Genomic DNA, 14,094 nt, shown 5'->3' with positions numbered 1-14,094 from the left:
TCCCCGCAAACGAGGACAACCGCATACTTAGCAGAGCCTGCTCCCGCCACAACCCACACGCTCGCTTCTCTGGCCCTCTTGCAACCAAAGACCAAGCTGTCGCCTCAACACCGCGTACTCGCTTTTGACTGCCGCTCGATCACATGCAACGAGCACAGTCTGCCGTGGATTTTTCCAACCTCCTGAATCCAACTTCGGCAGCAGGACAGGACAGCGGCGCCATGTCTACCGCCGCGGTTACCGTCATCAAGCCCAATGGGCCCATTCCAGGAACACAGTCGACCGAGACTGCCAACGAGCTGCCTCGTCCCTACAAGTGCCCTCTTTGCGACAAGGCCTTCCACCGCCTGGAGCACCAGACCAGGCACATTCGCACACACACGGGCGAAAAGCCCCATGCCTGCCAGTTTCCTGGCTGCAGCAAGAAGTTCTCCCGCTCCGATGAGCTGACGAGGCACTCGAGGATACACAGCAATCCCAACTCGAGGCGCGGCAACAAGGGCCAGCAGCAGCACCAGCTTCACCACCAGGGCATGCCTCACCCCATGCATGTCGATGGCTTGATGCACCCTCCTGCGGCGCCAAAGGCCATCCGCTCTGCCCCCCCTTCGACTCTCGTCTCTCCCAACGTCTCGCCTCCCCACTCTTACTCGTCCTTTGTTATGCCTCACGGCCCCATCTCTCACTATGGCCGTGGCAACGACATCACGATGCTCGCCAAGGCGGCAAATCAGATTGAGCGCGAGACGCTTTCTGGCGGACCGTCTAACCACAACTCAAGGCACCACCCTTACTACGGTCAGGGCGTTCCGGGTTCTCGAGGCCACCCCTCGCTGTCGTCGTACCACATGGCGAGGGCTCACTCCAACGACGAGGATGACCACTACCACGGAAGCTTGAGGCACGCCAAAAGGTCAAGGCCCAACTCGCCCAACTCTACGGCTCCCTCTTCTCCCACCTTCTCGCACGACTCTCTGTCTCCCACCCCCGATCACACTCCCATCGCAACTCCCGCTCACTCCCCTCGCCTCCGTCCCTTTTCGGGCTACGAGCTGCCGAGTCTGAGGAACCTGTCACTGCAGCACAATACGACTCCGGCGCTGGCCCCCATGGAGCCCCACCTGGACGCTCCGCAGTTTCACCCTCAGCTGCAGGCAAACACCACCCGCAGCCCCGGCATGTCGCTTACCGACATCATCAGCCGCCCCGACGGGAGCCAGAGGAAGCTGCCTGTTCCTCAGGTTCCCAAGGTGGCGGTCCAGGACCTCCTCTCCGATGGCGTCTTCCCCAACAGCGGCAGAAGTTCAACCGCGGGCAGTCTTGCTGGTGGCGATCTCATGGACCGGATGTAGAATGTCCGGTACTCATGGCGCGCCTCGAATGACTTACGACTTTGGGCTATAGATGGATAGAAAGAGTTGGCGTTAATGGTTTGGAAATGGCAAGGGAAATGGATACGGAAATGGAAATGGACAGGGTCGTCCCCCGCAGGACTTGACACGGGCTATTTTGGTTTCTCCTTCTTGTTCCTTTTTTCTCATGTGCCTTTTATTCATTTTTTTTCTCTGTACGCTTGGATGGACCCCTACACAATATGGATGGCCAAGGAAATATAGACATCACCACTTCCCCCAACGGACTACTATCTGACGCTCCGTTTCTCGACCTCTCGACTTTTTGTTCTCTTTGTTTCGTTTATGACTCCTTCCACATGGTATACTACAGCGGAGGACTATTTAGATTCAGCGGCTGCCCGTTGCATTTGCGACGGAAACCAACTAGAAGCCGGCCAAAAGACACGATTGATCAAAAGCATGCGCTCCCGGCTCTGTTTCGATTTTCATGCACATAGACTTCCCCGCCGTCCTTTGCTTCTTGATTTGCGCTGTTCGCTGGTCCATCACTTTATGTTACACACGCCGCTCGAAAACCGGGCTCGGCACTTGGCCTCTGCGAAATTCGGCACCGCAGCGGGATGGGCAGGTTTCCTTTCCCTTTTGCTCCTCTGGGGAATGAGCCAAAACACACTTGGTGTTACAAAATATGGGGGATCTTTATGCACTCTGGGGGACGCGGCAGCGCTATTCAGGGGGTTTTGAAAGGGAAAAGGGTAATGGAGGGGGGGATGAAGGGAGGGGGGAGGGGGGTGGAAACGACCGACCACGGGGCAGGCGGTGCATCCGTGGGACCTGTGGGCTCTTTTGGACGAGGGTCATGACTTCATAGGTTATGTGTTCTCCTCTTTCTCTTGTCTGGGCTTTCAGTAGGTCTTCGGGTTGAAGTATTGTGGAATCGCGGATATACTGCGAGATGGTTGCGGGCACATGGTTAGAGTATGCTGCTCTCTACAGGGGATAATGTTTAAATTAATGGATAGACAAAAGTATCAAACAACGGTAATTCATATTATAGTAGTAGTTGTGTCTACTCTTTCGTGCTTTGGCGTGTTCTACCAGTCGTGGGATGCCTTGACAGCCCAAGTCTTCTCCGATGTTTCCCGCCGTTATCTCCTGATGGTTCGACCCTGGGGGGGGGGGCGCTTGATTGCTGTCGTACGAAAGAAGGGGGGGCATAGAAAGAAGGGGCACGTACACGCGATTGCGCACTTTTGGCTAGATAGCGAAATGAGCGAGATTGCGGGGGACTTCGTCCTGGGATGTGTTTATCCGGGGGAGGGGAGAGCTTCCCCAAGGTTCAATCTGTGCCTATCTGTGCTCACATAAGGCGCTCTGTTGATGGGCGCGGAATCCGTCTGGGGAGATAAAATGGCGAGATAAAGGGACAAGACTGATGGATGGGGCTATAGATTAGATGGCTAGGGGAAAGCTTGGCTTTGGGGGTGAGCGAGCGCATCCATGTTCGACACACCTGCTTTTACCTGCTAAGGTAGGTTATACGTAAGGGTTACTGATCTAGCAGTTGCAGATTGCATGTGCGCTGATTCCGAAGACTGTCCAAACATAGTACAGCACATACAAGACTTTTTCTTCGTAGGGCGGCGGCTCCTCAGCGCTAAGATGCGTTTTATCTCCCTCTCTGGGGGTGGCAAAAAGGAGGGGATGGTTAATCTTGGAATCAGGCTAGATTGCTTTTTTTTTTTTCACCCTTCCTCCCCGGTGTGTGTGTGTGTGTGTGTGTGTGTGTGTGTGTGTGTGTGTGATCTGGGGATGGTTTCTGTTTGGCTCGCTTGCATGGAATGCGATGGAAGAGCGAGAAGCAAGGCTGTGTGTGCCTACTGTATCGTCACTGTATGTAGAGCATTTGGTGGGATGGTGAGGTAGTACAATACTGTGAGCCTTTCATCAGATACTACATGTCTTATGGGGAAGATTCTATGATGATTTGCCGGGGGGATCTTCGCTATGATACGAGGCTGTTATCATGGTGCTGTGACCCTGACTGTTGGCTCTACATACTACTACGATAGAGGGAGGCCACATTTCTTTCTCCTTGTGATTTTTGCACCTGATGCCTTTGATACGAGGAAGATGGAGGAGGCTTCGCGTGTGATGCTCGCTCGATTGCAGTAGAAGTGGTATCAGATCCCCCTTTACGCGAAGAAAGCCATCGCGAGAGCCGCGCTGGTGATCTTTGGGTGTTGCTCGCCAACAAGTCTGGACACTCCGTATGATCTGGTCCGTGTGTGCGACCCCGTACAGGCTGTGCGAGACGACACCATGAAGCATGGAGTTCCTTGCTGATTACAATGCAGTCGCCGAGACCTGATGGAAGGATCGCTGGATTTTAGCCCATCTTGCGCGTCCGAGTGCGAGTACACGTAATTGCTTCCATAATCATGGATTGTATTATTGTCTGAATCTTCCGCAAAGTTTAACCGCAGCTGTATCGAGTTGTTTCATCTTTTTCCTATGATCTTACGAGTACAACTCTCTTTGCCCTCCTATCGCTGAGGCCAAGCGGCATGTGGACAGCTTCCTGCCCCGGTCTCGACCCCGTTTCCCCCACATAAAACGACGACGACGCCCGGCGGACGCCCGTCAATTGTGGTACAATCTCCTTGTATTTTTCTTAGGTATTTCAGGGTATTCGGCATGGCATAGCCTGTTCATGCGTGATGTGAGGAGTACAAGACAGCCCGAGCCTCCGTTTGAGTAACCAACCACGGCTGGATCCGAAAAGGCAACATCCAGGAAGTATTTGTTGGGTATTTTGGAACTGCAACTTGAAGTTGTTTGTCAACGCATAATACCGAGGAACTGAGCCAAACGACCTGGTGGACGGGATCGAGATCACGTCAGCGACCCCTTGAGAGGCTAACTGCTGTTTCGGACAATTTGCCAAGCACCATGATTTATGTTAGGTATTATGAAATGGTTGTCGCCGTTTGTGGACATGACGTGTTCCGCTCTGCAGAGCACGCGCGTTGCCCTATGGAGCTGATGTGATGGCGGGTGATGTGATCAACAGACGATGGCGGTACGCTTACCCCTATCGAAGCACGTAGCAATAGATACTGTCAATACTGTCTTGAGGTCACAAAGTAATATTCATACCGTAAAGTTACCCAGTTATTAACGTAGTGGTGATGTCTTGATCCGAGATCGGCCACAACAGGAATGATGAAACACCGTGCCTCGCCTTTCGTTCTTGACGACATGTACCTCAAGTAGAAAGCCATGGTGGTAATGCACAAGCAGGTAATAAAGGGGAAGCATGTACCTCCTGCACCCTTTTACGTACGGCAAATGAACAGACTAAACAACTAATGCAGTGCCTTCTGCCCATCCTGCTGTGTGATACGTCAAAGAAAGAAAAAAAAAAATGCGAGCGAGGGGGTGGTGATGTGGCTTGCATGAGGCTTCGGTTCTGTTACAGACGCCTGCAAGCTGAGACGCGGCAGGGTTTTTTTTTTTTTTTTTTTTTCCTTTGCTTCTTTTCTTTGCCTTTTCCTCTTTGACTCTTTATGTACACATAATATCATCTTGACCGCTTCAACATGTCTGACGAATGAGATGGCTTTTGAGTCACACAAAACACGGAAAACACACACACACGCATGAGTTCGCCTAGCGGGAATGTGTGTGTCCCTTTGTGTTGTGAGTGATTGAGTATGAGTTGGATGCGCCAATACGCGCAAGGCTTTCTCGAAATGTGTGCCTGTTTTACCCGCAGCGCCTCAAAACTCTGCCCACCTACTTTGGCCTCTGAGATGGTGTGTCGTCCAGAGCACTCAGAGGCCAGATTGGAGCTCAGGAGAAGGGACATGTTGAAGGGCGGAAAAAAGGTTTGAGTTTCTCCTGGGAACTCTCCGACGAAGCGCTCGTCGTCTTGTGTTTTGCTGTAAGAGGGCCTTCATCTTGGTTGAGGTTCGCTTATTTCCCCTCTGAAACATGAATTCACGTGAGTTATTACCTGAGAAGAATATCCTGGATGAACTTGCTTCGTCCAAGTTTGGCACATGGCGTGTGGGAACAACATGCCATGTGAACTGCAGAAACTCGGGATCTGCAGGGCCCTTGACGTGGCCCGCGTATTCATTGGGCGCTCTCATCCTCTGAATCATTGCTAATGCTAACGCAAAACTCTGTCCCTGAAGCTTATAAGTTCGCCTCATTAGCTCGAAAAGCAAAGAAGCCAACGTCCTTCGTGGCTCACTCTCAACCAACTGCTTTCGAATGTAGGTTGTCTGTCAGTCCGTCGGTCACTCAAGCTGGGGATTTTAGCCGTCTCAGCGAGTGTGGGGGTGGGGTTGGAGATTGCCGGCACAGCAGCACCTCACTTTGTCATCGACGGAGGAGACGTCAGCAGACGGGCTGTCGTGATGGAAGCCTGAGATCGCGAAAAGACGCATTGACTAGGCCAGTTCCAAAGCTGTCGAGTGAGTGTCTCTGATTACAGGCTATTTGGACGAGGCGGCACGGCATCCCGTCTTTTTTTTTCTCCCCCCAGCCGTCGGGTATCGGATGCATCTTACACAGTATCTGCAGTATCTGCAGTATCTGCAGTGCCTACCCAAGAACCTTCATGCCTGCAGATAAACAATGTCGAACCAGCAGGTCAAGCAAGCAAGATAGGAGCATTTCCTGCGTCCACACGCTGGGCCTCCAATGAGGCAAAAGAAACCCCAGAGAGCAAAGCCTATTCCAGTCTAGATATCAGTCAACCAATGGATTCCTTTTCGCTGCGTCAAGCTCCAATGTGCATCTGACTCCTTCGACTAGCACCGGATCAAAGATGGAGCCAAAGGGCTGGGGGAAACATGGAAGGCGGGGAAATACAAGCCCATCAATTCTGCCTATCTTGCGTCTATCTTGCCGATAAAGCAAGGCAACGCAACTCCTGGCTTGATCCTTGCAATCCGTCATTCGACATCCTCCGGGGTCCTCGGCTTTGCTCGTCCATCTTCGTCCCTCCTCTGGCCGCAAGCTCGCCTTTCCGTCCCTTATCTCGCTCTCTACCGGCGATACTCGCGGGATAATTTGGCGCACAGCTACCTAGTACATACCAGTACTCCGTCCTTTGTGATTTGCATACACAAAGACACCGACGAGCTCAGAACGTGCCACCCCGGCCTCGCCTCGCCTTTCGGTTTTCCAATCCGACCACACGTCGGCAAAAAGCGCCACCGAAGCTCGACTCATGCATGGCTGGCCAGTGATGCCTATTTTCCAGCGAGCTTCACTCGGCTCGGGCGACGGCGGCGAGACGTTGAACGCTCTTGGCCCCGGCTTTTGCCTCTTAGTCGGTGCTAGAGCAGAGGCTCGAGTCGATGATGAAATTGCGACCCCCACGAAACCCTTGGCTCTGGACATGCCAATGCATCGTCGGAGATCCTCTCTTTCGCTGGGGATCGCCTGTGGGGTGATTTAGTAACACTACGAGTACTACTATGAGACATCAAAGAGAGCAGATTAAAAACAACCACGTGAGGCTCTCCGAACCCAACAGACGGCTGGCCGATATAGGCAAAGGGCCAGATGGGCGACGCTGGGGGGAGCCCTGAAAGAAGTAGCGCCTATCTCTCTTGTCAGCTGAACATGGAGCGCAAATCACAAATCGTCGACCCGGACCGCAGGGTTGCGGGCGAGACAGAGTCATTGCCATCGTCGATGCTGCGGGTGGATCGAACCGAGCAGGAAGCGCTTGCGGCGCCAAGTTCGCGATGTGAGACAAAATTGTCTCTGGCCCCAATTCCGCCGCCCTTTTGCGGACTGTCGTGGTTTGATGAGACGAGTCCTCTGCCCATACGCTCGGAATACGAAGTGCTTACTGCACCTTGAAAAGCACCTTGATGGCCCCTGGGACGTGGGCTCTCTTGCTACGGATATTGAGGCTCATCTCCAGATTTTCCCGCAACCCCACATGCACTCACTCTCCAGGAAACACTTTGAGAACCTCCCCTTGCTCATCGACGCACAATTCCCGACTCAACTCAGGCGAGAAATCGCATTGCAATGCAAACTGCGCAGCAGCAGATGGCCGCCCATTTCCAGTCGCCGGTGACCTGTTACGTCGCAGCGCCAAGCTGGCCACAAATTGAAGCAAGACAAGCAAAAAGGGAAACATTCTTCCATTGCCTTGAAAAGCCCAGTCCAGGCCAAAGGAAACGTATCCGGAGTTTGCGAGCGGATTTCCAGGCAAGGCTTGCCGCACCAGCCAATCATGTCGCCCGACCTCCCAGGGCGTCAACGCATCAATTCAAACGCCCCTTGGCCCTGCCTACTCTGACATGGCCTTGCTCTTGTCTGCACACGGCGACTCATACCTCTACGGGCAGGGGTTCGATAGATTGAACCGAGTTTGTTGAAGGTATCGTGACTGCTTGGTACCAGTTCTACGCAAGTTTTGAGCTTCACTCTCCAGCTTCGTTTGGCGGTGCTGATGTCTCAGTCGGACTGACGTGGGTCAGGAGAGCCAAGTCGACGATGCTACCACCTCACCTACCATGCAAAGTTCCGTATGCAGGTCCCTGTTTGACATGCCAGCACATACAGTACCCGCGAGTTGTGTAGTCCGGACGTGCGCATTGTCTGCTCGGCTCTGAGTCCGCATGCAGCTGTTGCTGCTCCTCGATGCCGGCTTGTTGCTTGTTGCCTGTGCTCCGTCTCAGTATCCGCACCTCGATCACTCCGTCCTCGGTCGGGCCTGGATGCCGAACGAATGACTCGGGGAGGGTCGCTGCAGCTGGGCCTTGCCCAATGTCATGCAAGGCACCGCAGTGGGAGCCCCGCGACAGACACCGCAATTTCACCTTTTCTCCTCCATCTCCGTTTATATCAAGCACGCACGTTTGGAGTACTTCATGTACCAGTGAGTATGGGGCCCCAGGCGCAGTCTCCATGTAACAATGCGGTTGAAGCTCATCGTACGAATCCGCTGCCAGCTCGCGGCAACGCAAACCGCTCTCCTCCCCGTCCCCCAACAAACAACCAGCCAGAATGAACAGCCGCAAGCGACACGCCGGCGGGAGCCACCACCATATCAGATCATGGCCTGTTATCATACAACACATGCAGCAAACGCAAATTGCTCCGAATACAACGCCTCCGTCGTCAATGCCGCCCTTTGATTTGCCCGGCCTGCCGGGGCTACGTGATGTGTATCGGCACACTGCCAGCTCGATCGGATGATAGCGATCCACATATATATATATGATCATCTCACGCCGCATGCACAATATATTAAGTCCCAGGTCGGTTCCGTTCCGTTCGGCTGCAGCACGAAGGTACCTTGGAGGCTACATGTACCTCTAAGAACGAGTTGCAAATAATTATGGCTCATGGGCAGCTGCTGCCACGCGCCATGCATATGTACTCCGTGCTGCGTACATATGTACGACCGCGTGCGAGCATGGAGTACTTTCGTATGTGTCTTCTTCCTCTGCTTGCTTGCCCGCTCCACCGCTCCCTTGACTTGCCTTGCTTTTGCTTTCCCGCCTGTGGCTCCGGACAAACAAGTCGATGGTCTATGGAAAACGCTCAATGTGATAGGCAGGGGGGAGGGGGAGACGGCATGCCGTATCTCCAATACGCCGAAATCGAGCCATCGTGGGGCTCAGGGCGTGACATTGAACGAGCCTCAACCGCCCGCATCGCCGCAAGGGCCATGGTGGGGGATATAGGAGCTCCCAGCAGTTGCTCCGAGAACTCCTTGCCCGCAATACCAGGTAAGCTGCGCGACTGCGTACTTTGTAGTTTGTAGAACGACTGCGTCTGCCTGCTTCGCCAGAGCGGACAGCTGCAGCAGCTGCATCGGACCGGGGTAGCATCTGATGAAACTCCCCCTCCGTGATAAATCCCGCTCCCTTAATTCAGTCCGCCCGCAGACAAAGAAAACCTGAATCGCCTTTTCCCCCCCTCGTCCCCCCCGGGGCTGTTCAGGGATACTAGCAGCAGCTGCAAGAGCACGGAGTCTGGAAGTCTGGAGTACAGTAGCATCCGACAAAGCAAGCGATTTGCGTGCCCAAGGCCAAAAGCTACAGTATGAACGGCGAACCTCACCCTGCAAGCAGAACTTGGAACTTCCTCCCGTAACAAATTGGAAGCTGTCCTTGCGAGCTTCAGTGTAGAAGCTCCAAGCAGCTGTCGACCTAAACTCGAAGAACGTCTAGCTCGTTAAGCTAACTAATACTACATCACCACAACTTTCTCGGATAATTTACCGAGCCGGAGAGGTCAAGCTATCTCAAGCATGTGAAAGGAAGCAGCACTTGTCGTCACTTGGCGTCTCGGTAATCCGATCTCAACATACCTTACGCATGGCAATTGTTCGGCACAGAGGTAGTTAGTGCCGAGATACTTTCCATCCGACCGATGCAGGTCCAATGGTGCAGATTGAGGCTTAGTCTCTTTTTCCATTCGATTGAACATGGTAGTTGACAGCGATACTCCGTGTAGATAGAGAGGACAGGGATAGAAGCTGGAGAGTGCCATCGGACCGAGAGATCGAGCGGTGCGGGTGCTTCAACCGACAGGAAACCTGATTGTTGACCCTATCGACTCGGTAATCAGGTCTTGCGACCACAACGATTCCAGGTTGGCAATATTACTGAATGAATAACCCCAGGTTCATACGCTTTGAGCATCTGAGCGAGCTTCTCTTGAATTCATGTTGGCATTCATCCGAGTGGCTGCAGCGACATTCCGTATCGTTTGACCACTGGAGATGCAGTAAGCCCGCAGGCAATTGCGAACTGAAGCCCCCCCGAAACTGTCCAGACTCGCCAGCACAGCCCTCATCTTTCTGATACCAATTGACGTAGCATCCAGTCTCTAGCCAGCTGAAAGCCAACCCGAAAGTTTCCGATCCTAAAGATAGGCCTCTCACCAGCAACTAGTATCCAGGAAATCCGGGGCTTGCGCTTGTATAACCTTATGCTGACAACGTGAGGCAATAGCTGACATTGCTGCCAGGAGAAAAGAAAAGAAACAAACATGTGAAGAGCCCGCCGTGCGAACTGTCCTTGGCCCGTCCCCAAACCGAATCACGTCAGTTGCGTGCCCTATGAGCATCAGCAGCATGTGAGATGAGTTTGACGCCGCTGATCTGTCAAATCAGTTGAAACCTGGGGCCAAACCTCTCTCTGCCTTATACGAGTCGCTCTTCGGCTGTAGGGAACTTGTTCCGAACTCTCTGAAAGCCATTGAACGAACAGACTCCTCAACTCTTCGGTGTGCCTTGTACCTGTAATTGTAGCTCCTTGGATAGACATACAGTCAGGTAAGCTCATGCCTGAGAACCTGAAGTTAGTCCGTCCCAGACCTCACTATCTGAAGCAGCGGGGTTTCAAGGATCCCCTGACAACGGCTATTCTTCCCTTTGCTCCCGGGCGATTCCATCACAGATGGATGGGGAGGGTGAGTGTAGTGTACTTGCTTCTTCTCGGATGGTTGTACCTTGGAAATGACTTGACAGGCCCAAGCGGAGAGCTTTCCCCGTCGTCGCATCGTCTGTGAGCTTGCATTGAAAGTTAGTAAAAGATGAACATGGGTTGTCGTAACCTCTGTGAAGCAGCAAAATTATGATAAGACGAGAAAGCCAACCTGAGGGGCCGGCGAAGAGTGGCTGCCTATACCCAGTTTCGCCTTTATTGGAACTTTCGTCTCGTTATCTGATTTCACTTTTGCAATGTAACGGCCAAATTTACCTCCAGTTCGCGCTCGTACCCGTACCAAATGCTCGATTGCCAGCCACACTCTCGGCTCTTTTCTGCATGAGTCGGAAGAAAGGGGGAGGGTGGAGAGGATGAACCAAGAGGACGGGGGAATCTTCAAGATAAGCATACATACGCATGGCTAACCTTTCAAAAGGACATACGTTCCGATATCAGGCTCTATATCTTCCTGCTGCTACTGCGGCCAACCCACTTGCATAGCAATTTGTGAGGAAAGAGAGAAATCGGCCCACACAAGTTCTGTCTTTTCGATGCATCTCGTCGTTTGTAGGGTCTCAGTGCATCTCAAAACAAAAGGCGAGACACGCAGACCTTTGAGATTGCCTGATTTGATTGGCCTGCAGCGCAGACTCCATGAGATGAAGGGGGGGTTGAGGAGGTGGATGGATTAGTTGCCCGTGGGGCCCCGGGTTCTGTCGTCCTCGCAGATGTGCAGGGAATCGATGGTGTTTGCCGCATTGATGCCCAGCTTGTCGGCAATAAGAACGTGTATAAAGCACCGCGCAGGATGGAGATGCAGGGTCGGGAGTACAGAAGGGGCACCAAAGGATAGATGGAACGGAACACGTGTAGAAAGGGCCGACAACCGACAGAAAGACACATATCGTGGTTGTAATGACAATCAGGGGCCAGAGAGGATGTGGCACGTACTATGGGGAGACGATCCCGGCATCCTTTCTCATGGACAGTGAGCGCGGGAAACGGTCGATCCTCAGCACAGGTGAACACCATCATCCTTCATCTGTCACGGCATGTAGTTGGCTCGGTTGAATCATGGTCGTCACGTTGGAATGGAATCATTAGCTGTATAATTTAATGCCCCTCATTTGGAAGGATCCTTGATATTCGTGGCGCCTGCTGCAAATGCTCATGGTGGTTTCTCGTTCATTGGGCTTTGGCTTTTGACAAAGGCCCCCAGTCTGGTCGAGGGTTCATTTGGTATCGAACAAGTTTCTGCGCATCCCGCAGGCGACCCCGTCGAGCGAGGTCATCATCGAATACCAGCGTTTTCCGCAACTCGGACTCGTTCGGGCTCGAAACCTGCTCGGTCGTCTCATCCGCCTTCTCTTCGCCTTGGGCCTCTCCCTCCGCCGCGGCGTCTTCCATTTTGCTGTCGGCCTCCTGCGGTGCTCCATCTTCTCGACCAACTAGTCCGGCATCGTGTAGAATCTTCCAACCGGGCATCAGCGGTGTGAATTTGGACGCTTTGATTGGAGACTTTTGACGAATCCATTCAGTCATGATCCACCAAATCGTGGACCATGGTGCATCTGTCTTCACGCTTCCCGGTCGACAGTGACTTCGCCCGACTTGGTAGCCCAGATGTATCAAAGCGCCGCGAAACATGTCGTCACTCGGAGCAGCGCAGGATACCACAGTTGCCAGCTTGGAGGGAATCACGAAGAAGGGGCAATTGTCAATCTCTGCGTGCTTAGCATCCTTAGGGTCCACTGAGGGATCAGCCTCTGGTCCCGGGATAATCTCTTCCAAGGCAGTCTGGAGCATGCCCTCCAGCCTGGGAAGCGTACCGTAGACCTCTGGCGAGGCGTTGGGGATTTGATCGAGAAGCCTCTGGATGAAATCTGCCGAGTGGATGCGACCTCCGTACATGGGCCCGTTGACATGCATCTTGTGACCACAATGTTGGCAATGCCTGTCCACGACCGGTCCGGCTGCCATGCCGTGCTTATAAAACGATCCACTGCCCTTCTTGTTGGGGGTCGGCTTGCTTCTCAGCAGATACTGGGTCTCAAATGCCGAACAGCCGTGATCGCAGCTGTATACTATCATGGTTTTGGATCCCAAAAACTTCACAGCTTGCGGTGATTTGGTGACCTTGACGAAGACCTTGGTGTAGAAATCGATGGACAGAGACAGTAAAGGTTCAATGGCCAGACCATATCGGGCGCCAGACGTCGCAATGGCATTCAGGATCAGCCGCAATCCTGCCTCGTGAGAATGCATCCCTTTAATAGGCGTGCCGCCGTACAGCGCAAACGTCTTTTCGCAGTAGCTATGTCCCGCCCAGACTGCACTATCAGTGCATGTGATGCAGAGCAGGCCCCCATCATCCCTTACGGACTGTAGCGCTGCGTCGAAAAACGGTGCTGCGGTGCCGTATGGATCCAGGTCGATCACGTCAAACTTGTGAGACTTGGTCGGATTGCCGTGGCGGTCTCTCTTCGAAAGGTCGTCGGCGATTGCACGGTACATGTGTGCAAGGGCATCTTCATTCGTTACTGTAATGACATCGTCAAGGCCGTTGTGGTTCACGTTCAGCTTGATAGACTCGGCCGCGGATTTGGAGAGGTCGTTTGCGTTGATGGAGGTGACAAAGGGCAGCTCGTGTCCGTACCGCAGCGCCCGCAGTCCAGATGCCGATAAGGCGTCGAGGATTCGAAAGCTCGACTTGTGGGCTTTCTGCTCTTCCGAAGGTTCAGGAGCAGATTCTGAAACCGACTTCGCAGTCGCCTCTGGCTCCTCCGAAGGCTTGCCGTCATCTTTCTCGTCTCGCTTTCTCTTCTTTCCTTGCTTGTTCGATTTTGCCAGAATCTTCTCCTTTCTCTTCGCCAGGATCTCCTCCCCGTATGTCTTGATGGCAAGAACCGACAGGTCTCGGTTGTACTGCTGGATCGGATTGTAAAACACCTGCTGCACTTCTCCTCTGTCCTCTCCAATCTTCGCACCCTGAGGCACCAGGATGGTCGCCTTGCCTTCCTTTACCACGCGAAACAGCTTTCCATCCTTCTCCACGGACTCGACTTCGACGGTGCCTGCCATTGGCGCAACTGAAGAAAAGGAATTCCTTCCAACGATGGGCCGCGAGTTGACGATTGGGGCGATTCTGCCGCAGGAACTGGCCAGTCTCAATGTTCCTGTGAGGCGCAGCAGGTGCTTCAGGGTGGAAGGACGGCGAAACATGCAATGACCAGTCGCACTTTTCGAGGACGAATTGTTTG

At 53.3% G+C, this 14,094-nt stretch overlaps 5 protein-coding genes across 5 annotated transcripts; 2 read left to right on the top strand and 3 right to left on the bottom strand.

The window, feature by feature from the left end:
* Positions 1-221: 221 nt before the first annotated feature.
* CCMA1212_004510 (DNA-binding protein creA) lies at positions 222-1,352 on the top strand (the record flags this gene model as incomplete). The annotated part of the gene is made up of 1 exon (XM_073701809.1): positions 222-1,352. One exon carries the CDS (start codon positions 222-224, stop codon positions 1,350-1,352), a length of 1,131 nt encoding a protein of 376 aa, XP_073559307.1.
* Positions 1,353-6,838: 5,486 nt separating this feature from the next.
* Positions 6,839-7,464, top strand: CCMA1212_004509 (uncharacterized protein; the record flags this gene model as incomplete). Its single annotated transcript, XM_073701808.1, has 2 exons — positions 6,839-7,116; positions 7,196-7,464. Exons 1-2 carry the CDS (start codon positions 6,939-6,941, stop codon positions 7,462-7,464), a joined length of 447 nt encoding a protein of 148 aa, XP_073559373.1. The 5' UTR covers positions 6,839-6,938.
* A 256-nt stretch (positions 7,465-7,720) lies between these two features.
* CCMA1212_004508 (uncharacterized protein) lies at positions 7,721-8,473 on the bottom strand (the record flags this gene model as incomplete). The annotated part of the gene is given in 4 exon segments (XM_073701807.1): positions 7,721-7,779; positions 7,906-8,151; positions 8,362-8,454; positions 8,467-8,473. The coding sequence occupies 4 exon segments, from the start codon at positions 8,471-8,473 to the stop codon at positions 7,721-7,723; spliced, it is 405 nt and encodes a 134-aa protein (XP_073559374.1).
* Positions 8,474-8,731: 258 nt separating this feature from the next.
* Positions 8,732-9,197, bottom strand: CCMA1212_004507 (uncharacterized protein; the record flags this gene model as incomplete). Its single annotated transcript, XM_073701806.1, has 2 exons — positions 8,732-8,897; positions 8,971-9,197. Coding segments are annotated over 2 exons (393 nt in total), but the record flags the coding sequence as incomplete, so codon positions are not given.
* Positions 9,198-12,019: 2,822 nt separating this feature from the next.
* CCMA1212_004506 (uncharacterized protein) lies at positions 12,020-13,915 on the bottom strand (the record flags this gene model as incomplete). The annotated part of the gene is made up of 1 exon (XM_073701805.1): positions 12,020-13,915. The coding sequence occupies one exon, from the start codon at positions 13,913-13,915 to the stop codon at positions 12,020-12,022; it is 1,896 nt and encodes a 631-aa protein (XP_073559950.1).
* Between the last annotated feature and the right edge of the window lie 179 nt (positions 13,916-14,094).

The sequence above is a fragment of the Trichoderma ghanense genome (assembly GCF_004382785.1).
Source record: "Trichoderma ghanense strain CCMA-1212 chromosome Unknown scaffold_4, whole genome shotgun sequence".
In the NCBI taxonomy this organism is placed as follows: domain Eukaryota; kingdom Fungi; phylum Ascomycota; class Sordariomycetes; order Hypocreales; family Hypocreaceae; genus Trichoderma; species Trichoderma ghanense.
This window is presented reverse-complemented; position numbering and strand designations above follow the sequence as displayed.